The following is a 26,240-nucleotide window of genomic DNA, read 5'->3' as shown; positions in this document are numbered from 1 at the left end:
CATGTTATGTTTAACGCACTTAAGTTTTGAAGTCAATTTTCTTTCCTTATTTAAATTGCTGTTTGAGTCTTGATGGCTTATTTGTTTTACAAATAGGTCATGGCAAAATTTTTTTAAAAATCCGTAATTTTTCTTTATTTTAATTATAGTCTAGTAGCGAGTAGTTAGGGTCGTTTCAATATTGATTTAGCAACGACTAGATTAATAATTGAACAAGAAAGACATAGTAATGAAATATTAAACTATCTTAAGGAAGTTCTTCCAATAGATAAAGGAAAAATAAAAATGAAAGAAGAACCACCATTCAAAATTGAATCATGGTATAGAAATCCCCTTAGTTATGGCAAACATAAGTATGGAGATGTTTAGTGAAACCGACTCATCTGATTTTGAACAAATAGGAGTAAATACAGAAGAATTATATCATTCAGAATTATATCATTCACATCAGGACTCAGAACAATACAGAGATATGGATATTTCAGAATCAGAATCTGAAGATGATTCTAGACCACGATTAAATCTACGAACGAATGTAGAAGGTAGTGGTGGAAGAGATGATGAAGAATTTAAATATAACAGAGACCAATACTCTGGATCTTATAAAGATGTTAGAGATATTCTTAGAGAATCAAAAACATCAGGATTTGTGAAACAAAATATCTTAGATTTAGGATGTTCAACAGCCAAAGAAAGAAAATCAAAGATAGATCATTGGGCAAATGAACTATCAGTACAAATTCAATTAACACCATTATTAGACAAAAGTGAGAATATTCAAGTTTTAACTCATGGGATGATAAAAATGACACTGGTAGGAGCAGTAAGAACTTGGGCTGAAAACCTAGTAATTACTAATCTACCACAAGGAATGACAGGACATCGATATTTCAAACTATTTGTTGATGCCTTGTACCAAGAATTTTTAGGAGTTTCAAATAATGATGCTAATTTGGTAGCTAAGAATATAGAACAAAATAGAGCAATCTTTATATTAGATAATATTAAATTATGCAATTTATGTTACTTAGAAGAATTTATTTGTGATTATGAAACAAACTATTATCAATTAATAGATGTTGATAAAAAGGAACATTATAAACTAAGTATCTTTAACAAGATACTTAATATACCTATACACAGTAAAGATGAATTCTTAACTAGTCCTTATGCTAAAACTTTAGGAGGAGCTATTAAATTCATCAAAGACATAATAACAAAGAAATGTCATGAAGTAACACTAAATAAAAGAATCTTTAAATCCTACAAACAAAACAATAAACTTTGTTGTGACAAAATGGAATTCACAGTAAAAGAATACGGTTGCAAAACAAACATGTCACACAAATATTTAAAACGACAGAAACAGAATAAATTTAATAAACCTTATAAATCTTTTAATAAGAAATTTATTCCCTATAAGAAAAAGAAATTTAAAAAGAATTTTTTCAGAAAACCTTATAAAAAAAATTTTTATAAAAAGTTTGATAACAAAAAACCACCTTGCCCAAAGGGTAAAGGAAAGAATTGCACATGTTGGTTGTGCAACGAAGAAGGACATTATGCGAATGAATGTCCAAAATGAAACGAAAAGAAAAATAAAATTAAACTTCTTGAAGAAATATATACTATTGGATTCTATCCCGTAAAAACAATTGAATTTTCATCCGATGATGAAAATATTTATTATCTTAATGAATCAAGTGAATCAGATTTTGAATCCGATTCCACATTTGATAATTCAAGAAATAATAATGATTAAAATAACGACAAGGGCATTTTCGGAAAGACAAATATAGAGAGTAAATTGAAAGTTATGTTTGATTTAGGAAGTTATCCATAAATTGCCCTTTAAAAAAACCTTGTTGGAGGTGTCCTAATGGCTAATAGTGTCTTTGGAGTAAAAAATAAATACATCCTTATTTTAAAACTAAATTAGTATTTGATCAAATTTGGTTTAATTAAATAAAATTCTTACAAAATTGAAAAGATCTCACGAGATTTGTGCAGTTGTGCTGTGTAGAAGATAAAAAAATATTTTTAATATTGATTTTTTGGTTATCTATCTCATAAATTTTATATTATTTTTTTTCAAATTTAATAAAATATGATATTCCTAAAATCACGATACACATAATCTAAAAATAAAATATATTTATGTAAATGTTATTAATAAAACCAAATTCAATTGCAATTGCAAGTCTAATTCAAAATTCAATTTTTTATTAATCCAAACAACGAAGACATTTTATATATTGCAACGATAAATGTCTGGAAGAAAAAAAGTTGTTAAAAAAATTAATCTTTTTTAACTTCTTTATCCAAAACAAAGATCCTACAGTAAAAGTAAAGAATAGAGTGACGTGCCGTGGGCTGGCGCCACTCACACATTTCAACTTCCATACTCGTAAATTCAAGGTTCAAGAGCGTAATTCCCGGCCGCCAAGCATCTCATTGCAAAAAACCCATCTAGTATTTGATGAAATGGCGGCTGAATCTTTCTACGTTCGGTTGTCTGCTGGAATTCAGCTCAAGAATTCTTGGAGTTCCTCAAATTATCCCAAAATTCGCACTTCACAGAATTTCAGCTCCAGTGCCTTTCGGGCTTCTCAAGAATCGTTCGATGACAACAAGAGCAAGTTTTACAAAGAACTCGGTTCGATTTGTGTTCCCTTTCACTCATCATTCAAATATGTGTTTCTTTGTGTGACAGCGAGCTCGAGTCTGCAGTTGCAGGAGGAGAAACTTGTTTTAGTGAAATGTTTTCGATGTACGATGTTATTGCATTCTTCGTTTGAGTGTTGGTTAATAGTGCTTCAACTGAGTTTCGATAGTTATGACTATGATTACAAGGGAAAATAACTCACATCCCAGAAATTAGGAACGCTTTTGGATCTTGTGGTGTGCACAGCAGAGCCGTTGGATCGTGTGGAAACGGGGAATATGTGATGAAGTTACATTATTGAAATAATTTTAACTGCAAATCTATAATGTGTCCACTCCTGGATATGGGAGATCATAAGTCAGGATTTGGAATCTATCGAGATGAATAATATTTGAGATATGCTTTTACATGTTGCTAACTTGCAAGTACCAAGTAGATGCGATTCTGTTGTTGATTCCTTAAAGTAATCAAGATAAAAAAATTCATATCACTAGCTTTGATATTTACCTAATCGATCCTCATTTTCCTCATTGTTGAAACTAAACTATCTCCTAGAACAAGGCCACGGATGGTCACTCGTTCTTATGCAATATCCGTCATTTTAGTCTGCTTTCCCACCTCGGGGTTCCATGTATTCAGTTTTCAAAGTCTTAGTAAAATCATGTTACCGAAAGTGGTTTAAAGATAGCTGAGGAAACAATCTCTATAGCACTATTGAAATCTCAGGAGACGACAAATCATTTGTTATTGGCATACTTAAATTTAAATTGGAAAGTTAATGACTACGGTTCTTTTCTTTCATTTCTGCTGAGGGTCCAAGAAATAGCTAATTGTTAAGGTTCTTATGATTATCTAATCCAATGAAATACATGAACTTATAAATATGTAAATAAACATCATTTTTAACATAACTATCCTTGATTTGCTTCCTCTTATAATTTCGTCGATTATCACCTATTATCTGTTTATATAGGAAGGCTAACAATGTTGGTTTTGTTTTCAAGCAGGTATGTTTTCTTTGAGAAAGAGAATAGAAGATTCAGTCCTTCGCGCGGAGATGCTAGTACCCACAGCCTTGGAAGTTGAAGAAGCAAAGCGTGTTAATCAGGAAGAAGTTGTCCGTGACTATGATTTGTGGGATGACATTGGCAAATCAAATGAGATTCTTATCAAACTGGCTGATAGTGTCAAGGTGGTTGATGCACTCAGGGACATTAAATATAAGGTAAAATGAACATAAAATCCTTATATAAATTGTGAATATCTCACTGATTCACGGAATCATAACTTGAATTGTCTGTGGTGAGTTCGGACACAAAAGTGAATAGATTAATTTTTTTTATAACAAATCTAAATGAGCTGTATTTCAAAAGTTTTTTTTTTAAATGAACCTGAAGTTGTCGCAAAACAATGTACATTTTTTTACTTCGGATTTTTAATGTCCTCTTAGAGGTTGAAAAAGCCCAGCCAAAAGTCAGTACCGTAAACTTTTTTTCAAGACAAAACACTCATTTAAAGATTTGCATAACCCTGTCACCGTAATTTTGTGGCTGTCGACTTCATGTGTCGTATTGCCGCCTTATTCTTTCTACAAGAACATTAGTTATCCTTAGAAATTAATGCCATCGGTTTCACTTGTCGGCTCTATGATGCAGGCTGAGGAAGCTAAACTTATAACAGAGCTAGCAGAGATGGATTCTATAAATTATGCCCTTTTCAGGCAAGCATACAGAGCATCATTAGATGTTAAGAAAATCATGGATAATTATGAGATGTCTGGGCTTCTCAAAGAGCCATATGACATGGAGGGAGCTTGCATCACTGTTGAATCTAGACGCGGTGATGTATACTCTGAGGTTTAAGACACAACTTTCTTTCTTAAAATATGGATGTCAATGAGATTGTTGGAGTTTTTGATAGGTAGTTCTATATTTTGGGCAGAAAATTATCTCCAAATAATTAATTTTTGTCTTGTTTTCAATTTTCAACTGATAAAATCTGATTCCATGTTGTTGTATTCTATTACACTTGATCAAAGATTTTATATAAATAGGATAGATAGGAGAGTACCTCCATATGTTTTTGAAATTGATTGATTTAGAAGTTAACTCGTGATTGGGTGTGTCCAACTTTCTTTGTTTGATAAATGCCTGTGCAACTGGTTAGATACGATGTCTTGAATTTTTCATTCTATTGCACGGTCGACGACACTTAGAACAATTCATCAAATATATTCACTTTCTCGGAACACCCCAAGACCTTGCAGGTTATGGGTATTGTAGCTATCATTGATACTCTAATATATATAGTTATAGCTGCATTTCCCTCAATATTTTTGTCCAATGGTTGATTGAAGTGTGGGATTGGTTCCATATATAGTTTGTACAGCCAAACAGCAGGGCACGACTTCATGGAGGATTGAGGGTATTTTAGTTATATTGGTGTGGCACGTATATAAATCTGTGGCGCATTAAACTTCTTGTGATTGTAACAGTATTTACAGAAAAATAAAGAAATTTTGTTATGTGGCTGTTCTTGAAATTAGTAAGGTTTCTCCAGGGAAAAATGTGCCACTTTCTTTTTCTCTTTCCTTTCAATATATTTATTTGGAGCTAGTACTATTCTGTCGAGGATCCATCAAATGGTTTCGTTTGCTACTCTTCTTCATTTTTCTTCGAGTGTGGTCGTAATGGTTGTTCACTTTATCCAGATATGGGCTGGACAGCTAACACTAATGTACATGAAATGGGCTCAAAGGCAGGGCCATATAGCCCGAGTAGTCGAGAAATTTCCTTCAAATAAAGGTGTCAGGTCTGCTACCATTGAGTTGGAATTCAAGTTTGCTTTTGGCTACCTATCAGGGGAAAGAGGCATCCACTCTATGATCCGAAATCATGAAATTGAGAACAAAACTATTCATGCTGAGGTATGCATTTTGTCCAAAACTCACGCAGAAGTTTACTCCTGATTCAACTTTATACTGGACTTCCATCGAATGGCCTTCATTCCATGACTTGGTAATATATTTGTCTGTTTCATAGATGCCAACTTATTCCCCTGACAAAATTGGTATTTTATTGACGTGAAGTCATAATGGAACAAATTTACATGATTAAGGTGGTGTTTGCAAACTCTAAAAAGTTTGCGAACACTACTTAAGTCACAACTAGTCATTGGTTTATAGCCTTTTTGCTTGTGCAAATGCTTAGCAGGCAACCTTGGCATTTGTGGATGTGATTCCCCTATTCCTCGAATCATCTCCTGACATGTTGATCGACGATGAAGATGTACTTGTTTCGTACCCATCATATAAGAAGGATGATCTAAGTGTGGCTTCATCAGCAGTTCATGTTCGGCATATTCCTACAGGTTTAGAAGTTGAATCTACAGGTTAGTAACACCCTTCGGAATACATTATTGTATCTTTTTTCCTATTCTCGTGCTCTGCTATTTACGTCTTGTGGTCTGGATGTAGTTTAAATTAAAAGCTACTTTTTTGGCAGCTATGCTTTCAATTATGTATATTATCTTATTTCTGCACGACTTACGTACCACTAGTGACAGCATGCATGGGAAGAACCAGTGGACTCAGTTGTGTTTTTTTTACATATATAAAATCTTACTCTGTCTCATAAAATATTAGTTTTGTTTGTTCAATATATATTCAGTCGCGCACTCGATCAAAATTCTCGGATTCTCCACTATGGCCATCCTGTGTATCAGACAATATCTAGATTCTAGAGCATTATAACAATTGTGAAAAAGGTTGATACATAATTCTCTGTCATTTACAGGTGAAAGGAGTAGATTTGCTAATAAGATCAAGGCCCTTGATCGCTTGAAAGCTAAAATTCTCATTCTTCTGAGAAACCAAGGATTAACCGACGTAAAAAGCATTAAAAAAGGCGGTATTCTTGATATGTACTGGACTCAAGAAACCCGTCGATACGTGTTTCAGCCGAACAAGATGGTACACGATCTGAAATCTGGCATCCAAGTTCCCGAGCTGCAAGCAATTTTAAATGGTAACATCGACTCTCTTATTGCTGCTTACATTAACTCAAGACACAAGTGACCAACTTCACGAGCATCTTCTTCTTCTAGCATTTACAATAGGAATTTTGAAATATTGTTGCTATCATTTATTTAGTTTCAATTTTGCCATTTTTATGGTAACTCCATTGAATATGTATTCAAGTAGAAAACAACTTCAGATGGTTTCTTTAAATTGTTGTGTCGTTTTCTTTTTGCTATTGATGAATGACACAATATTAATTAGAAGTTTAGAACAAGAATAAATACCACATAAAGTTGATGTACGTGGAGCCAACATAGCTTGTAAAATCAACTACTAAGGTAGTATTTCCTAATCCAATCCTACGTGCATGAGTTGTGTGAGCATATATTTACACTCAATATTATTTCTATTATAATTTAGTAATCATATATAATTAATTTATTTTAAGCGAAAGCAAAAAAAATGTAAATATAGAAATATTTATAATTATGTTAAGTATTAAATAATTTGTATTCTTCCGTTGATCGATTGAAAAATTGAGAGACTAGGTGGTTGAATGGAGAACAATAAAGAAAATAAAAATTATAACCTTCATCAAACACATCAATAAAACGTATGACTTTAATACAAATATAGATGTATGGATTAAATAAATGACGGATATGAGATATAAAATCCACTATCTTCGCATCTCAATGCCATTTACAATCCAATTTCATATATATATGGATATCATTAACATGGAAAATACGGAGGTGAAACAATTTAACTGATAATTTTTAAATCAAATTTTATTAAAAATAATAAAATCAAATACCCTAGTTTGTTTTATTTTATTTTTTGTAATGATTATGATGAATCATTTTAAATAGTTTGAGAAAAAATGATTTTTTTTAAATATCTGAAACGAATTATTTTATTTTAGTTTTAAAATAATTGCATGAATTTTAATTAATTTCAATTCAAAACCTATTCTTGAGGATTAAAAATCATGATGAAAAATAATAAATACCAAGCAAGATAGACTTACATGGAAACAACCAATTCAATCATATTTTATTACAACATTTATTTTTAGAGGTATTTTAATTATTATATTTTATTTATATACCAGTTTTTAAAAGTTTTGAATGAAATTTATAAAATTTCAATCATATTTTTTTACAAGAACTTATTTTTTTTAAAAAAAAACATTGCCTTTTTAAAAAATTTCATTTTCATATTTTTCTATGTGTTTATGCATTTATACAAAGTTTGTCAGTTGTTTTTTTTTTATTGTTACTCACAAAAATTTTCAAGCACTCGAATTATTACAAGATATAGTATTTTTCATACAAAATATTCAAAATGTAATACTAATTATATTAATACGTAGTTCATACTTGATAGGGTGAGTACCTAAATTTAGATAATTACAAGAGATAAATGTTATACATGATAAAAATATTGTTATCATTTTACTAAAAAAACACGCTTGAACACAAATTTTTTCCCAGACAATCAAACCTTTTTATTTTCTTTTGGAAAACAATCAAACATTAACTTATTTTAACTTTGAATTTTTATTCCAAAACACTCACTAATTATATTTCTCACAAGGCACACACTTGTTTATAATAATGTCTAAAACCAAAATAAGTATTGTAAACACTCTTTTGCTTTCATAAATGATGTGAAACAGATCAAGAGATAATATTTTTTCAGTGAGATCTCCAGCTCAATTCATCTCGATCATTGAAAAATAAGACAATGTTACATGTATATTGAGATGTTAAGTATTGATTTATATATTGTATTTGAAGATATAAAAATATCTTATATTATTTTGTCATGTATATTGAGATGTTATGTAGTGACCCTTACCGAGATCACTTGCTAATCAGAAACTTAGGCATGCAATTAACTTAATTAAACAGTAAACCAGAATTAAACTGCGGAAGCAATAACAATATACAATCTCAAGGAAAGGAATCTGCAATTACCCCAAATAGTTATACAACCAAATCGAAATACACAATAAAACCCTAGGCGAAGCTTCAGCTGGCCAACCACTGCCTAGCCCCTCTTGGATCCACCTGCCTCATCCAATCACAAACCTGCCCCATAAAATAGGGTGTCCAGATATACAAAGTACCAGACGTGAGCATAAAACGCTCAGCATAAGAGTATGAATATACATGTATGCATGTGTACTTCCTACTAACTAGAGGCCAAGAATCAGATAACAAAGACAGACTGGGCCCTGGTATGTAGCACGTTGTGCCGTCGCTTCAGGAGGTGGCTCACATACCAAAAATCAGTGGATAATCCGGACCCAAATCGATGCAAGTCCATCCACTAACAGGATAGGGTAAAACCCTACTACCAGACATACTTCCATCCACTAACAGGATAGGGTAAAACCCTACTACCAGACATCTCAAAAGAGATAGCTCAATATGTAAATGTATGCAGCATATAATAATGTCATATAAATCATGCAGTCACATAATACATGCATACTCAGTAAAGATATCTCGAACAGTACTTTCGTACCTCAATTACTAGGCAAGCTCTACCAGCTCTAGATCCACGCCTGTAATCCGCACTACACTGCCAAATGATACTAATATCATTATAGTGCTCTAAAATCCTTAACTAACCTATTGCATACTTCTAAATATTTTTAGAAAGCAAAAGCTATACCTGCGTCCGTCGTTAGTCCGTTGCTGTCGCTTGCCTTAAAACTAGGCCACAGCTCCGCTACGACGCTTGGATCGCTACGCCACTTGCGGATTCCCCAAAGGAACCCTAAAACGCCCTAGATCTAAGCTAGAAGATCAAGGAATCGAGAGAAGAGAGGTGATTGGTGCGTCTGAAAATGAGGCTCGGCACCCCTATTTATAGGCGGAGTTTGGGCCATCCGAACTCAACTTCGGAGCGTCCGAAGTCCCATCAATACGTCAGCCGTGACGTCATCTCGCTGACGTAATACTCGACCCCGATCGGACCGTCCGAACTTGCTGACGGAGCGTCCGAACACGTTCGGAGCCTCCGATCCTGGCTTCGGATCGTCCGATCACTTTCGGAGTCTCCGATCTTCCTTTCGGAGCATCCGAACTCTGGGTGCGATTAGTTTTTTAATCTCTTTATTTGATTATGGGCTACTACATGTTAAGTATTGATTTATATATTGTATTTGAAGATATAAAAATATCTTATATTATTTTGTCAAAAAAATAAATAAAATCTTGTATTATATTTTATAATCTCAAACAGGCAAGTTAGCATTTTCCTTGAAAATATTACCTTTCCAGTTTCACCTGTGCATGTATCGGTTGGACCGGACATACCCTCGCCTCGCCTCGCCTTTGAGATTGCGATTGAGACACCCATTTGCGTGTGAAAGATGGTCAAGACAACGGCTAGCAATCGCACCTCGCGGGATTGAAAGATGGTAATTCTGAGGTAAGATCAATCTCTCGCCGCGCTGCGGGCATCACCATGAAGGTTTGCTGTGTGTGGTGTCGCTTTTTAGGACTTTCGTTTGAATTATATAGAAAATAATGTACTGAGTTCGTGTATTTATTAGAGTTCTAGTTCAATATTGGAGGCTCGTATCAGCGTGTACAAGCAATCCATGTTTGTCTTTGCTGAGTAGTCGAATTCCAACTAGTCCTGACATCAGGAACTTTTCTGGGATGTTCTGCTGATTGGAAGCTTTTTTGGTTTGCAGATTTTAATCGACCGATGCTCAGATTTAACCAGTTTTATCAGAGGACAAATTTTGTTGGCATTTCAGACTCCAGTCTGAAGAAATGCCCATTTACTTATAACTTGACAAGGATATTGTCCTGCTTGCCTGCTTCAAGGAATGGCTTTGGTCCAAGTGAAATAAAAAAACCACAATCTCAAGTACAGATAGGTCACAAAGGTATGCCGAATGCTTGTATGAACTTATATATTGCATATGCTCAGGAAATCCTTGCGTGGTAGATAGAAGTTATTGAAATTGTTTGATTTTTTTTTATTCTTGTCTGAATTTGGAATATCAGCAATGTTGAGTTTCTCAGGTTATCTGTTTTGATATTTTAGGCTTTAGAGATCACAACTTTTTATCTCACGTTATGGAGACGACGGGTGGTAATTTGCCGACGGAAGAAAACTTAAATTTGCATCTTCCATCTGCATATGATACTGCCATGGAGGCACTGTCATCTCTCATTACTCAAAAAAAGCGCGGCGATGTATCACCATCAAGGGGCAAGTATAACAAATTGGACAGGATGTTGAAATATATCAAGGTAATGCCGTAGAGAAAATTGATTCTCTATCTTTATACAACTGAAAAATGATGATGATCGTGCATTATAAGTTTGATTGCAATTTAGATTCTACTTCACGAAAAACAAAGGGTTTGCTCATGAAACCTTTGAAGTATATGCTCTAACTTACAGTTTCTTTTGGTGAATCATTATGTGAAGATAAACAAGAACGAGAGAAATAGGGATAGCCATATGTGCGGTAGAAAATATTCTTTTCTGAATATCATTCATAGTACAACCCTACACTATATATACAAAACTTATTTCTATATTCTATTCACAATCTAACCTTAATTAATAGACAAGACATAAGGAATAAATATAAGTCAAATATTCTAACACTAAATACAATATTTCTTTCTTTTTTTCTACACTCCCCTCAAGTTGGAGCAAAGATATCTATCATGCCCAACTTGCAGATGAAATCTTCGAACTTGGGTTTGAAATGACTCTTTGTTAAGGCATCTGCAATCTGTTGTTCAGATTTGAGAAATGACATACAAATTATTCCTCCTTCAAGCTTCTCTTTGATAAAGTGCCTATCAACTTCTATATGCTTTGTACGATCATGTTGGACTGGATTATTTGCAATGTTAATGGCTGACTTGTTGTCGCAGAATAGCTTCATTGGCACTTCCTAGTCTAACTTTAATTCTTCAAGAACTAGCTTTAGCCATAGTAACTCGCATACTCCGTTAGCCATAGCCCTAAGTTCAGCTTCTGCACTACTACGAGCCACAACATTATGTTTTTTACTTCTCCATGACACAAGATTACCCCACAAAAAAGTACAGTACCCTGAGGTCGACTTCCTATCAAAAATGGATCCTGCCCAATCTGCATTTGTGTATGCTTCTATGCTTCTCTGATTGTTCTTTCTGAACAATAAACCTGTCCCTGGAGAACCTTTTAAATATCTCAAAATCTTGTACACAACATCCATGTGTTCCTCGTGTGGTGAGTGCATGAATTGACTAACCGTACTAACAGCAAAAGTAATATCAGGTCTTGTATGAGAAAGATAAATAAGTTTTCCTGCAAGACGTTGATATCTTTCTTTATCAATGGAAGTTCCGCTGGACACTTCGTTTAGCTTTTGATTTGGATCCATGGGTACATCACTTGGTCTGCATCCACTCATTCATGTCTCTTCGAGTAGGTCTAGAACATATTTTCTTTGGGATACATATATTCCCTTTCTTGATCTCGCAACTTCCATCCCTAGAAAATATCTCAATAGTCCCAGATCTTTTATCTCAAATTCCAATGCGAGGCTGCCTTTTAAACGGGTTATTTCCACTTCATCATCCCCTGTGAGAATTATGTCATCGACATATACGATCAAGATTGCCATCTTGCCTTCTTTGGTATGCTTTACAAACATTGTGTGGTCGGATTGCCCTTGAATATAGCCTTGCTTCTTTACTGATTTCGAAAATTTCTCAAACCAAGCCCGTGGTGACTGTTTCAATCCATACAAAGACTTCTTCGGTTTGCATATTTTTCCACCAAATTGTTTTTCAAAACCTGGTGGAGCATTCATGAACACCTCTTCCTCCAATTCTCCATTCAGGAAGGCATTTTTGACATCCATCTGATACAAGGGCCAATCAAGGTTTATTGCCAAGAACAACAATATTTTGACAGTATTCAATTTAGCGACTGGTGCAAAGATCTCTTGGTAGTCAATCCCATATGTATGTGTAAAACCTTTAGCGACAAGTCTTTCTTTGTAGGGTTCCAACGATCCATCTGAATTGAGTTTCACAGTTAATACCCATTTGCATCCCGTTGTTCGTTTTCCATCAGGCAAGTGCATTATTTCCCATGTTCCACTTTTGTTCAGTGCATCCATCTCCTCAAGGACAGCTTTCTTCCATTCTGGAACACTTAGAGCATCCTGTATAGTCTTAGGAATATCCACACTTTGAAACTGAGAAATAAAACTCGAATAGGGTGCAAATAAATTTTTGTAAGACAGATGATTTGAGATTGGGTGTTGAGTACAGGTTCTAACACCTTTCCTAAGTGCAACATGAAGTTCTAATAACATAGAGGAGTCTAGTACATTCAAGGTGGATTTGGGTACATTACCTGGATTTGGGTTCAAATGAGTCGGGACTTCAGGTTATGTCCTTGGTTCAGACACTTGGTCGTGTGGAGTTGTAGAGTCTTGCTTACTTTGGGGTCGTCTTGTTCTCCTGTAAACTTGCCCATACAACTTATCATCACCACCTTGTGTTTTAGTATCAAGATTTTGCTCAGACACTACATGAGGTGTATCTATGATAAAAGATTCAGTTTTGTCCACATTATCTGAGTCTAAATCAAATATCGAGTCTTCCAACTTACTCTCCCCCTGAAGAGGTGTGAAAAAATTTTCAGATTCAAAAAATGTGACATCCATAGACAAAAAAAATGTTTTTGTGCGGGGTTCAAAACATTTTTATCCTTTCTGAGTAGGAGAATATCCTAGAAACACACATTTTACAGCACGAGGGTCTAGTTTATCACGAGTATGATGATGCGTATAAGCAAAGACCACACAACCAAACACTTTGAGAGGTAAATCAGAATATAAGTGAGACATGGGAAAGAAATTTTTGAAAACAGTTAAGGGTGACGCAAAGTTCAGCACTATAGAGGGCATTCTATTAATTAAATATGCAGCAGTGAGAATAGCTTCCCCCCATAAGTATTTCGGAACATTAGTGGTAAACATGAGTGACCAAGCTACTTCTAGAAGGTGTTTATTCTTCCTTTCTGCGACTCCATTTTGTTGTGGAGTTTGAGTGCAAGAACTATGATGAATTATACCCTTTTGTTGAAAAAATTGACCCAAAAGTTTATTGAAATATTCTTTCCCATTATCACTTCTGAACACTTGAATTTTTTCATGAAATTGTGTTTCAACCATGGCATAGAAATTTTTGAAAATTTGTTCAGCTTCTGATTTATCAACAAGTAAACCCAACTTAAACGTGTGTGATCATCAATAAAGGTGATAAACCATCGCTTTTTTGAAAGAGTTACCATTTTGAACGCCCCCACACATCACTGTGAGTAAGAGCAAAAGGTTTCGAAGCTTGATGTGGATGAGCAGGAAATGATGCACGATGATGTTTAGCAAATTGACAATTATCACATTGAAAAACAGATGAATTTTTATTACGAAATAACTTTGGAAACAAATGCTTCAAATAATGAAAATTTGGGTGGCCTAATCTATGATGCCAGAGTAATATCTCCTCGCTACTAGAACTAGAGTTTGGTATGATACTAGATTGTTGGGCTTGTCCACAGGAGTGACTTTCTTCCTCAAAGTAGTAAATGCCTCCATGTTCCTTAGCACTGCCAATCGTCGTCCCCAATTCCAGATCCTGAAATACACAACAATTTGAGGAAAACTTAGCACAACACTTTAAATCATGAGTGAATTTGCTAACAGAAAGCAAATTACAAAGAAAGATTAGGGACATGTAAAACATTTTGAAGAGTCAAAGTTTTAGAGATGACAATAGACCCTTTTCCAGCAATAGCAGATAAAGAACCATCAGCTGTTTTAATTTTCTGATTTCCAGCACTCGGGATATAGGAGCAAAACAATCTGGAGGATCCCGTCATGTGATCAGAAACACCTGAATCTATTATCCAAGGACATATAGGCAGGGTGGAAACATTAAAACCAATAGATTGCAAGTCAGTACCTTTTTGTGCTATGGAACAAGATGCTAGAGTAGATTGTGAAAAAGGCGTGGATTGAAAAAGCTTATACAATTGTTCTAGTTGTTCCTTACTGAAAGAGACAGCCCCCGAAGGTTTGTCAACACTAGTTTGTTTTTCCAGTCCAGATTGATAAGCCCTTGAAACCCCACTGCCTTTTTGTTTGAAAGACTTTGGTTTCCAGTCAGGTGGTTTGCCGTGTAACTCCCAACATGTTTCTGCGGTATGCCGGGGCTTTTTACAATGTTCACATACAACTTCTCTCTTCCTTGTCTGGGCAGTATGGTGTCGGCTTTGAGGTGCAGAAGGAAAATATTTGCTGAACAGGGCTGAGGTTTCTGAAACTGATGATGCCTTCTCGCTCAACATGATTTTCCTTCCACCTTCTTCCCTTCTGACTTCAACAAACACTTCACTTAAGAAGGTAATGGATTTCTGCCCAGAATTCTTCCTCTAACTTCATCCAAGTCACGGTTAAGTCCGATCAAAAAAACATACACTCGATCACCTTCCATACGCTTGTGATATTTCATGCTATCATTTTTGCACTCCCATTTATCATCATAGCAGAGATCTAGTTCGTGCCATAACCATTTCATGTCATTATAGTATTCAATGACAGTTTTTTCTCCCTGTCTAGACCGCCAGAGTCTAGTCTTCAAGTTAAAAATCTGGGATGAATTCTCCAGATCAGAGTAAGTCTCCCGAACAGCCTCCCACACTTCTTTGGCAGTAGGTAGGAATAAATATGTCCTCCCAATTGAAGGGTCCATGGAGTTAACGAGCCGCGAGATTACCATGGAGTTTTCAGATTTCCAGCCTGTCCACTTTGGATCGTCTTTGGCCGGTTCTTTGATGTCTCCCGTCAGGTGACCTAAACGCCCTTTTTCGTTAATGACAAGTTTAATTGACTGAGCCCACTCCAAGTAATTTTTGCCATTCAACTTATGAATGGTCAATTGAATGGAGCCTTCAAACCCAGTAGGATTCAGAGGATATATGGTCGGTGTTTTAGCACCTTTCGTACCATCATTCTCACCCGAAGACATCTTATTTTTGTCTTCGTTGGTATTTGACATGCCCGTCTTTTTTTCTGTCAGTTATGCAGCGGGTATACAGAGACTAGGCTTTGATACCATGAAGATAAACAAGAACGAGAGAAATAGGGACATCCATATATGCGTAGAAAATATTCTTTTCTGAATATTATTCACAGTACAACCCTACACTATATATACAAAACTTATTTCTATATTCTATTCACAATTTGACCTTAATTAATAGACAAGACATAAGGAATAAATATAAGTCAAATATTATAACACTAAATACAATATTTCTTTCCTTTTTTCTACGTTATGCCTCATCCTAAGCGGCGTGCATTGAAATTGTCACTTAGGTCTATAAATATCTTTATTTGGTATGTTCTGACATGGACTTACACTCATTCAGTTATTCCCCCGTAAAGTTTTCTTCTGTTAGATTTAGGTCCTTTTGTCCTATCTTTGTGTTGGTTTGCAGGAACTATGTTGAAACTTAATGTCTACCTTTGGTTGTTATTTTCTAGGAAATAAAGTGGAACTGTAATATCTGGAGATAACCTTTCCTCCCCCACCCCCCCACCCCCGGCCTATTGTTGCTCCTGTTGTTATTAGATGCATGAGATCTGGTTGATTGTGTATTTCTTTATGACATCCCTTTCATTTTTTGGCTATTTTGAAATCTTTTTCTGGGAAGTATTTCTCAAAAATACTTCATTTGTAATGTTTACGTATGCATTCGAGGAAATGTGTGCTGTTTGGCCTCAAGTAATCAGATTATCTCGGTTCATGTTCGTGGATAAATTCATAGCATAGATATAGTTGATAACATTAGCTAGATGTTACTTTGTACAGTTCATGTGCATAACATTTTTCTAGAAGTAAATTTAAGTGCATGCTCTCTTGGCAGATTTTGGATTTGGAAGAACTTGTAGCTAACCTCAAAATCATCCATGTTTCTGGAACTAAAGGAAAGGTATTGTTACCATAAGCGTATACTTTTTATGTGGTTAATAGGTTTATGAAAATAATAATATACCAGTTTGCTTGAATGACTTTCATTTGAGAAGGCCATATCTTTGAATTTTTGTGGACAAACGAGCTTTTACAAATCATATCTTGAAATAATTGAGGAAGCGCCTTAGCTAATGGTTCCAATGATCCCTTTTATGAGATTTTGAACCAGCATATATTTCATGGTCGGTTTCTCAAATATGATGGCTCTTAGGAACCTTTGTCTGCATTTTGTTTAAGTTGTGATCAACAGAAAGAAGGATACTTTTTTGTTGACGTAAGACCGTTATGGCTACCTCTTTTCATTTTGCTACAGAACATTCCAATATTTGAGTTTGACCTCAACTATGATTGGTTTTCTGGGGGTTTTATTAGAGATATAGACGGTTGTGCTTTTATAAAGAGATTATGATTTGAGCAAGGACTTGAGTCACTTGTCTCCTTTGTGCATTCTGCTGTACAAGTACAAGAGAAAGTACATCACATTTAAAAAACGGATATATATTGTCGAGATAAGCTTTATTTACTCAATTGTTTCACATTTTCTTTTTTATTTCTTCTTACATTCATGTTTCAGGGATCAACATGCGCATTTTGTGAGGCAATTTTGAGAGAGTGTGGGTTTAGAACTGGACTATTCACTTCTCCCCACTTAATTGACGTGAGAGAAAGATTTCGTCTGGATGGGTCAGCATCTGAATGCCTAAATATATCTCTTCTGAACAGTTTATCAATGTGGATCTGAGTAGCACCGACATGTCTTTTATTCCTTTTTTGTGGGTGCGCGCTTGCTTGCTTGTGTGTTTGGGGGTTTGGGTGGGTGGGAGGTTTAATGGTTGTCATTACTTTCTTATTTTGTACTTGTACGCTATCCGATGTTGTTCCTTGTTCATTTTTGTTTGTCTTATATAGGTTGGATATATCTGAAGAAAAGTTTTTACATTATTTTTGGGAAAGCTGGCATCAGCTGCAGGTATTCTTATGAACTTTTTCCTCATTTGTCCAATTTGATTTTATTTCTCATGACATTCTTTTACACCCTCAAAGAAGTTGTTGACAGATGTACTTTTTTTTTTTTTTAATTTTTAATCATTTGTTCTCCGTGTTGTTTCCTTGACACCAACCGGTAGGCGGTAGCCTGCTTAGTTGAGTGAACCGAATGTGGAAAACTATTTACTTTCCGATCACAGTCAACTTAGAAGACAACAATTTTGATATGTGTATCCCATGTAATGATTGGACTTTAGAGGAAGCATGGTGCATAAGTCTGAAACTGAATGTTAATGACACACATTTCGATTAGTTAAATTTAATTGATTACTTAACAATTTGTTGATCAATTCATATAGTATTTGGGTGGTTAAAAAACTTCTGAGAAAGACATGGCAGGAGTTAAACAAATTTCTGACCAGAAGTTTACATTTGACTTTGCCCATCATAAATTTTTATTCCCTGCAATGGACTTTCCTAATCATGAAAGTTTTGATTTGCAGGAAAATGTCAATGATGGATTACCTATGCCTCCTCTGTTTCAGTTCCTCACTCTGTTGGCCTTTAAAATTTTTACTTGTGAAAAGGTAAGGTGATGTCCTTTTGCCAGATCCTATGGGCTTGTTTGATTCTGTTTTGTGGAAATGTTTTGGAAAATATTTTAAAATTGAATGTTTGATTTTGTTTTAGAGAAATAAAATTGTTTTTGTAGATGCCAAGTCATCATGTCACAAGTGGTTTCATAAAATAATTTTAAAACTTTAAAATATTATATTTTGGGTTTCATAAAATCTCTCTCTCTCTCTCTCTCTCTCTCTCTCTCTCTCTCTCTCTCTCTCTCTCTCTCTCTCTCTCTCTCTCTGATTCTGTTGTTGCCATATCTGAATCCTCCTATGCCTGTTCTTTTTGAGATTAGGAAAAGATTTGCGTTATTGCCTTTGCCATTTTTTCCTTTTTAATTTCTGATTGGTGGGAAAGAAGAATACCAGGCACATTATAATTTAAATTAATTTCGTTATCTGGAGTATATTCTGCCTGAATCCTGCTTAGTTTTTATTCTATTCTTGTACTGATTCATCTCTTACCTTAACCTATTTTTTTAAACTTGATTTACTGCTACACAAAATCCTTTATGGCAGTTGATCAAAGAAAGACATTTCTTTTTAACTCATGCTCGCACGATTTTTTAGCTGAAAATTATAGCCATATTTTTGTCGTCATTTCTCATCCTATATATTTATTTGTGAAATACAGTTCACATGTTCCAGTATATGTTTATAGTTTAACTCGTTTGATTTTGATGTTCATTTGCAGGTTGACGTCACCATCATTGAGGTTGGTCTCGGAGGGACCAATGACTCAACCAATGTGGTAATTTTTCTTATCTTTGATTGATACGGTTCTGTCTGTCAGTTTTGTGCAATATTGATTGCATATGCTGGTATCTGTCTAGTTGTAAGATATCTATCAAGTATCAAGACCTTCTTTGGAATGGAGATCTTATTCAAATAAAGAGATTTCAAATATGGGAGCTTCTTTTTTAGATATATGGTAGTAAAAATAAAAGCAGTATTCCACTTTGTCCAATTGAATAAACTTTCGTTCTTTCTGCCAGCATCATATCATGCTGTTATTTCTTTTTGGTCTCAAAGAGATACAATATGCTCTTAATGTCATTTTAGTATCATTCTGTTATAAATTGAGCAGATCAAAGCTCCTGTTGTATGTGGTGTTAGTCCCCTTGGCATGGATCACTTGGAAACATTGGGTTTGTTCTTCTCCAATTTTTATTCTAATTGATGCTCCTACTGCATACAGTTTACAATGTGCACAAAATCTGATCTTTGGTAACTGTCGTTAATAATGGAAGAACTACAAGAGATATGGAAGTCGGCATGTAACGCATGTTATATCTGATAATGAAGTAGAATTGCTAGTAACATATTTATAAATAGCCAAATTTAGGATACATGATCTGACAAAGATAATTTGATAAAGAAACAAACTTTAAAATACAAAATCTATATATTCTAACGACCTATTAATTAGATTAATACATAAATTTCCAACACTCCCTCTCAAGTTAGGTCGTATACTTGATCATGCCCAGCTTTGAACTTAAGTCTTCAAAATGCTGGCCGATGGAGTGGTTTAGTCAAGATGTCTGCGATTTGCATGCATGTTGGAATATAGATGTGATCAATTATTCTTCCATAAACTGTTTCGCTTATAAAGTGTCAGTCTGCTCCGATGTGTTTCGTTCTATCATAGTGGACTGGGTCTTGGCTATGCTTATAGCTGTTTGGTTGTCACACATTACTTCCACTGGCCTGATTGTCTTCAAACTTCAATTCATTCAATAATCTCTTCAGCCACATTCCTTCACGTATACCATGGTACAGTGCCCGATATTCTGCTCTGCACTGCTGCGTGCCACCAGAAACTGCTTTTTACTTCTCCAGGTTTGCCCCACACAAATGTGTAATAACCCGATGTGGAGGGCATGTCTGTATGGGAGCCAACCCAATTAACATCACTATACACTTTAGTGTTTCTGTTTGAGGACTTTCTGAAAAATGACCCCCTTCCTGGGTTTCTTTCGTGGTATCTCAATAGACAGGTACGTGGCTTCCATGTGGTCACTAGTCGGGTTTTTCATGAATTGGCTGATCAAACTCACTGCAAATTCAACACAGGATGTGTGTGTCAGTGTGAGAGGTAGATTAACTTGCCAACTTACCTTTGATATCACCGTTTGTCTGCTAGAGGACAGTTGTCTCTTGCCTCAAGGCTCAAACTTTACATTGGCATTCATAGGAGTATCCACTGGTTTGCATCCCAACATTCCAATTCTTTCAAGAGATTCAACACCTACTTTCTTAGAGAAATTGAAATCCCAAGAGATGGATGATCTTGCGACTTCCATCCCCAAAAACTTATTTGAGGTGTCTCAAGATTAAAGTTTTAACACTGGTCATCTCTATAACATGATTCCCAGTAAGGACAATATCATCCACTGGCTGTATGATGTGAAATTCCAGTCGCAGTATTGGTAGGGTTTGAGGAAGCGTCAGATGGAGAAGAAGAATCACCCGACGAGGAGGCCATGCCGTACTTCGTCAGTGATCACACCCGCTCACGCTCTCTGATACCATGTCGTTAATAATGGAAGACATACAAGAGATATGGCAGTTGGCATGTTATTTCTGATATTGAAGAAGAATAGCCAGTCAGATATTTATATATCTAATCAACCAAATCTTGGAGACCTAATCTGCCGAAGATAATTTGATAAAGAAACAAAGTTAAAATACAAAATGTATTTATCCTAAACAACAAAATAATTAGATAAATAAATAATTATCCAACAGTAAGTGTAACTTAAATCACACGTGGGGCACCTCAAACTTTTTCCTTTTCCTTCTGCTAGTTTCATTTTTTAAGCATAGCTGATGGTTTATTTGTGTTTGATGCTTAATCCAGGAGATACACTTGGGAAAATAGCGTCTCATAAGGCTGGAATCTTCAAGGTAAAAACCTTTTAACAGGATGCTTCGTGGAATAATGGTGGAAAAATTTTCTTTACATTGGATAGGCATTTGATAGTCAAGTGTTTGCTAAAATGGTTTGATGTTTTCTCTTCTCCTGAAGCCTCAAGTTCCTGCATTCACGGTGCCACAGCTGTCAGAAGCAATGGATGTTCTTCAGAAAATGGCCAGCGAACTGAAGGTAACAAACATTTCCTTACATTCTGTGTTTTTGTTGGTAGTTCCAAGGACGTAATTTCTCATGTATCAATCATATAGTTCACGTCTATGTTACTGATTTGTTTGATTGGAGTTTCTTCCCTGAGATGACTCCTTTAAGGTTACTTTGTACCAGAATTCAACTATGTGAATCATGTAGCTAATTAAATGATATCAGGCGATGTAGCTTCGTAAAAACCAATGCTGGTTAACTGTTACTATATTCTCTATAACTTCCGCCGGACAAAACATGAAGTATCTTTGATTTAGAAATTCAAATATGAGGCCCACAGAATTGTTATGCAATGAAATATCCCCAGCTTACTTTGAAAACAATAGTCAGGCATGTAATTAGCGACTCTATATAGTTAGGATTACTAAGGAGGGTCTAATGGGAATTTATATTATCTTTGAAGAGAGCAGTAAAGCAAGTTATAATTTGATACACCAACACCCTTTATCTATGATTTCCATTGAGTGAGTTAACCAGCCTTTTATCTTCAAAATCTCTTCATTGAATCAATGTGGGGTACTAAACAAAGGATTTGTAATACTTGAGTTTGATATGGTTAATATCACCACATTTACGTATATGAACATGCAGCAAGCGGTGTGTCTCTGTGTGTGTGCCTGAATCATTGTATTTCTAGTCTTGTACTAAAGTTGCGCAGGAGTTAAATGTAGGAGTTTTGTAAGAAAAATGTGGAAGCACTCATCTTGTTCATTGATTTTTATAAATGAAATATTTCATGATGTATAGGCTAATTTATCGTCAATCATACCTAGACTACAATCAATGGGATGAATTTGATCCCTGATATTGAGATTAAATTGACTGAATGGAGCTTCATTTGATTTTCTAACACGCTCCCTCGAGTTGAAGCACCTTGTGCTTCATTGCTTGGCAAAAAATGGAGCTTGAATCATTGTCTTTGCTTGGATGAATTTATTGTCTACTATGCGTACTATTGTCACTCTTCCCTGATGCACCAGCTACATGTGGTTACTCCACAAACTTCTGGTTGCACAAATCTTCTCTCCCCCTCATTTCTTTCCTATATCAATTCAGCACCAAAAAAATTTACCTCTCTAGTTTTTTAGAAGTCTGACCAATTCCCCACACTACGTCGTCGTTATGAGAGGTCATTCTGAACCATGGTTCGACACAAATGCTACTCTTCGTGTTTTATAATCACTTGCTTGACAGGTTGACACTTCAGAGTGCTTTTCTTTGTATGATTTGATGACTTTGAGCTGCCAACAAATGATGATGAAAACAATAGCCAGTGAGGAAACTATAATGGGGCTATGCTGGTGCAAGTAGCTCACTTGCTCCAATTTGTTGAACCATTCTAGTGCGATTCTTTTTCTTTGGATATAGGGAAAAAGAAAGGTCTCATGGCTTTTTCTGTCGGACCTGCACCAACAAATAACTCGCAGCACATGAAATCGGTGGTTTCAGAAGCTGCAATGAGGCGTGGCAAGGGCATAAAATTTTTCTGCATTTTTTTTCACTAACAAAGGAAAAACTCTGTTGAAGAATCGAAACATTGGCTTGTCGACTAAAAGAATAAAAATTAAGCTGGCTGCTTTCTGCTATATTTTCTTTTGCCATCACAACATTGAGTTGCTGCTGTGAGCTGCTTTTGTGACAGCTCAGATTTTACTCCCTGTTATTTTTTTTTCCAGAAATTTATGGTGATAACATGTAAACAAATAGGAAAACATAATCTTGTTTATTTATTTTCGTGAATGAAAAATTACATGATTTATGGGTTACTTTCCTTTAAATTCGGTGTACATATTCAACAAGAAGGAAAATAATCCCTAGAATATATCACCAATTGTATCTAGTTTTCAATCAATGTAATTATTTTAATCCCTAAAATTTAGATTTAATTCTTTGAAAATGGGGCTTGATCCGACTTTCATCATAATCAAGGTTCTCTGCCTTCTCACTTGCTGCAGGTCCCTTTGGAAGTTGTTGGACCACTTGATCATAAGAAACTAAATGGAGTCCAACTAAGCTTGTCAGGTGATCACCAGTTCACCAATGCTGGCCTTGCTGTTGCTCTTTCTAAAAGTTGGCTCCAGAGAACAGGACATAGGGAAAAGCTGTCACATGTTAGTTAAACTCCATTTTAACTCATCTTTTGAAAATGAGCATTACCTGAAAGCAAATGTATGCTTTTGGTTTTCCACTGAATTTATAGATTTTCTAATGCCTTGAGTAGCTCGACTGGTGTTTCTGGATTTTGGCATATATTTTTCACTTGGTGAATCCTTGTCCTGCTCAATCTTTTGGATAACATCTTTTGGTTGTCAAATCAGGCTGACTTTGAAGAAAGTTTGCCCGAGGCATTTTTACGGGGACTTTCAACTGCCCGTCTTTCTGGGAGGGCTCAGATTGTTCATGATTCTCCATCTACATATTCTGAAAAGCCTGGACCGATTAAAAGTTCAGGGGATTTAATCTTCTATTTGGATGGGGCTCATAGTCCTGAAAGCATGGAAGCTTGTGCCAAATGGTATTCTTGTGCTGTGAAAGATGGCAAACACGGGTCATCAATTTTCCGTGCAAAGCTTCATAATGTGAAAGAAACACTGATAAATGGTTGCACAAAACAGCTAAGGCCCGAGTCTGACAAAATCTCCAAGAAAGTAAATTTCACTATTCCTTCTGGATAGTGGGAAAGTGGTCAAGCGACCTATTTACTTCTTGTGGTCAAATTAGACCTTTTGATCTAACATATACTTATTTACATTTTGCAGATTCTCTTATTCAATTGTATGGATGTGAGAGATCCTCAAATTCTTCTCCCTACACTTGTTGATACATGTGCTTCCTCAGGTATTGGGTGTCTTTAAATGGTAACATCATCTCTAGAAACCAAATGATCAATTATCCTATATGTTACCATTTGTTGGTGTCGGTACACCTTCCAGATTCCAACTTTATTTTTAAAATCTTACTCTTTTGCTATAACTGGATAGCATTTACTTTCATGAGGCTCCGCTGTTATAGATCTTAATATATTCTCCTCCTTTTCCCCGTCCCAATTATTTCTACATTGTTTGCACTATGACAATTGCAATGAATGCTTTGTGTTTTCAGGCACTTATTTCTCGAAAGCTATTTTTGTACCTGGTATATCAACCTATAGCAAGGTTACTTCTGGTTCATCGGTTATTCCTCTAGATATATCTTCCAAGGATTTGGCGTGGCAGTTTAGCCTCCAAAGTGTATGGGAGAAGATCATTCATGGAAAAGGTAACTTCTCCTCCGTTACTTTCTGAAATCCGTGGTAATCAACAACCCCCTTTAAATGCTCGGAGGTTTTCCATAAATACACGATTCTTTATTTCTATCATCTAACACCCATTTTTTTTCCTTGACACTCTGATTTTACTCTATGCAAACTTAAGCATCCACGCCTGTGGAAATCACTACAGTAAGGTTGACCATTCAGGTTTCCTTGTAGCATTGTTTAAGAGATGAAATAGTGCATGAAAAGTACTTCTTAGATGAATTCCAAGAGTAGAGTATTACCATCGCCTGATTATTCTTTTTGCTGAATGAGATCCTCCTCAAGCATACAGTAACAATGCTTAGGACTGGGACTTACTAGAAAAGCTGTGGTAGTGATGAAATTACAGTACCTCAAACCAAAGTGTTTTTGCTCTTGTTCTCACAATGCGCGCTTCATTTTAGTTCAGTTCTTTTTTATGTTCACCGAAGTTATAAACTTGAATTTCTTCTCATAATGCTGCTAATAGTAACTGAAATGTGTTGGCAAAGCAGATCAACTTGTTAGTTAATAAGAATTCATTTGATCTGTCTATTTAATTTTTGAGTTTGTAGAGCTGAACTTACAGCCAAGCTCTGATGTCTCTCTTTTGTTTATTGTTATCATCATCGTGCAGATATCCAATGCAAGGATTTTCAGATGGAAATCCCAGAAAGTAAACCACCTTGGAGGTTCATTAATGATGATATATCAAACTGCAGTCCTGCAAATGGACGTTTCACATGCAGTGCGGTGGTTTCTTCACTGCCATTAACTATAAATTGGTTAAGGGATTACGTTAAAGAAAACCCATCCTTGAGGATTCAGGTAAGCATTAAAAACTGAATTTAACAATGCCTGTTTCTGAATATTAACATGCTCACCATATATCGTTACCTGCAGATAATTGTCTGGGTTTGTACAAAATTTCTATATATATGACCCATGTTTCATTATAAAAACGAGAGAGGAGTTGTTCTTCCGTTGGTTATTTCACATTGACAAGACATATCCAAGTATGTGGTGATTGACACACATTTATCTGCTGTTTCTGATTTCACAGGTTCTTGTTACGGGATCGTTGCATTTGGTCGGAGATGTACTAAAACTACTTAGGAGATAACATCCATGTCGGGTCAATTTTTATTAATTCGCCACTCTTCATTCAACTCAGCAAGAGTGGGGTAATGTGTAGATTACTAGATTATGATTCTTTTTTTTTTTCTTTTTTTTTTTTACGGTTACTAGATTATGATTCTTGTTTATATACTTCAGGTATTGATAACTTCGCCATTGTTGTACACTATAATGTGTTATTTGTTTACTTCAGATATCGATAACTTCACCATAGTTTTGGTTTTAACGTTAGGGTGCTCTGGAACGACCATTTTCTCAGTGTATTCTTTTAGCTATTGTAAGTAACAACTCATAAGCTTGGATATAATATTTACAA

General features: G+C 35.3%; 2 protein-coding genes across 6 annotated transcripts; both read left to right on the top strand.

Annotated features, from left to right (window-relative positions):
- Window positions 1-2,264: 2,264 nt before the first annotated feature.
- Window positions 2,265-6,875, top strand: LOC140892302 (peptide chain release factor PrfB3, chloroplastic). 2 transcript variants are annotated; one of them, XM_073301148.1, is made up of 6 exons: window positions 2,265-2,656; window positions 3,673-3,890; window positions 4,321-4,521; window positions 5,376-5,591; window positions 5,878-6,055; window positions 6,460-6,875. In XM_073301148.1, exons 1-6 carry the CDS (start codon window positions 2,485-2,487, stop codon window positions 6,738-6,740), a joined length of 1,266 nt encoding a protein of 421 aa, XP_073157249.1. In that variant the 5' UTR covers window positions 2,265-2,484; the 3' UTR covers window positions 6,741-6,875. The 2 variants fall into 2 exon arrangements, with proteins under 2 accessions (XP_073157249.1, XP_073157250.1); XM_073301149.1 differs by lacking the exon at window positions 2,265-2,656 and adding an exon at window positions 2,723-2,770.
- A 3,082-nt stretch (window positions 6,876-9,957) lies between these two features.
- On the top strand, window positions 9,958-26,240 carry LOC140886747 (folylpolyglutamate synthase-like). 4 transcript variants are annotated; one of them, XM_073293529.1, is made up of 18 exons: window positions 9,958-10,130; window positions 10,399-10,596; window positions 10,758-10,966; window positions 16,661-16,726; window positions 17,342-17,451; window positions 17,677-17,737; window positions 18,258-18,341; window positions 19,069-19,125; window positions 19,462-19,522; window positions 21,238-21,284; window positions 21,406-21,483; window positions 23,469-23,624; window positions 23,832-24,161; window positions 24,273-24,351; window positions 24,616-24,771; window positions 25,425-25,615; window positions 25,851-25,922; window positions 26,063-26,240. In XM_073293529.1, exons 2-17 carry the CDS (start codon window positions 10,413-10,415, stop codon window positions 25,908-25,910), a joined length of 1,929 nt encoding a protein of 642 aa, XP_073149630.1. In that variant the 5' UTR covers window positions 9,958-10,130; window positions 10,399-10,412; the 3' UTR covers window positions 25,911-25,922; window positions 26,063-26,240. The 4 variants fall into 4 exon arrangements, with proteins under 4 accessions (XP_073149630.1, XP_073149631.1, XP_073149629.1 ...); XM_073293530.1 differs by having other exon boundaries at window positions 26,118-26,231; XM_073293528.1 differs by having other exon boundaries at window positions 25,851-26,240.

Source organism: Henckelia pumila, chromosome 3, assembly GCF_033568475.1.
Source record: "Henckelia pumila isolate YLH828 chromosome 3, ASM3356847v2, whole genome shotgun sequence".
In the NCBI taxonomy this organism is placed as follows: Eukaryota; Viridiplantae; Streptophyta; class Magnoliopsida; order Lamiales; family Gesneriaceae; genus Henckelia; species Henckelia pumila.
Note: the sequence above shows the minus strand (reverse complement) of the source record. Positions and strands in the feature narration are given on the sequence as shown.

Bases quoted from the DNA above. Each gene is read 5' to 3' on its own strand.
- LOC140892302 (XM_073301148.1), top strand. From the start codon at position 2,485: ATGGCGGCTGAATCTTTCTACGTTCGGTTGTCTGCTGGAATTCAGCTC. The intron at 4,522-5,375 runs GTTTAAGACACA...CACTTTATCCAG, and splicing joins GCGGTGATGTATACTCTGAG to ATATGGGCTGGACAGCTAAC. The intron at 6,056-6,459 runs GTTAGTAACACC...TGTCATTTACAG, and splicing joins TTTAGAAGTTGAATCTACAG to GTGAAAGGAGTAGATTTGCT.
- LOC140886747 (XM_073293529.1), top strand. From the start codon at position 10,413: ATGCTCAGATTTAACCAGTTTTATCAGAGGACAAATTTTGTTGGCATT. The intron at 17,452-17,676 runs GTCAGCATCTGA...TGTCTTATATAG, and splicing joins GAAAGATTTCGTCTGGATGG to GTTGGATATATCTGAAGAAA. The intron at 18,342-19,068 runs GTAAGGTGATGT...GTTCATTTGCAG, and splicing joins AAATTTTTACTTGTGAAAAG to GTTGACGTCACCATCATTGA.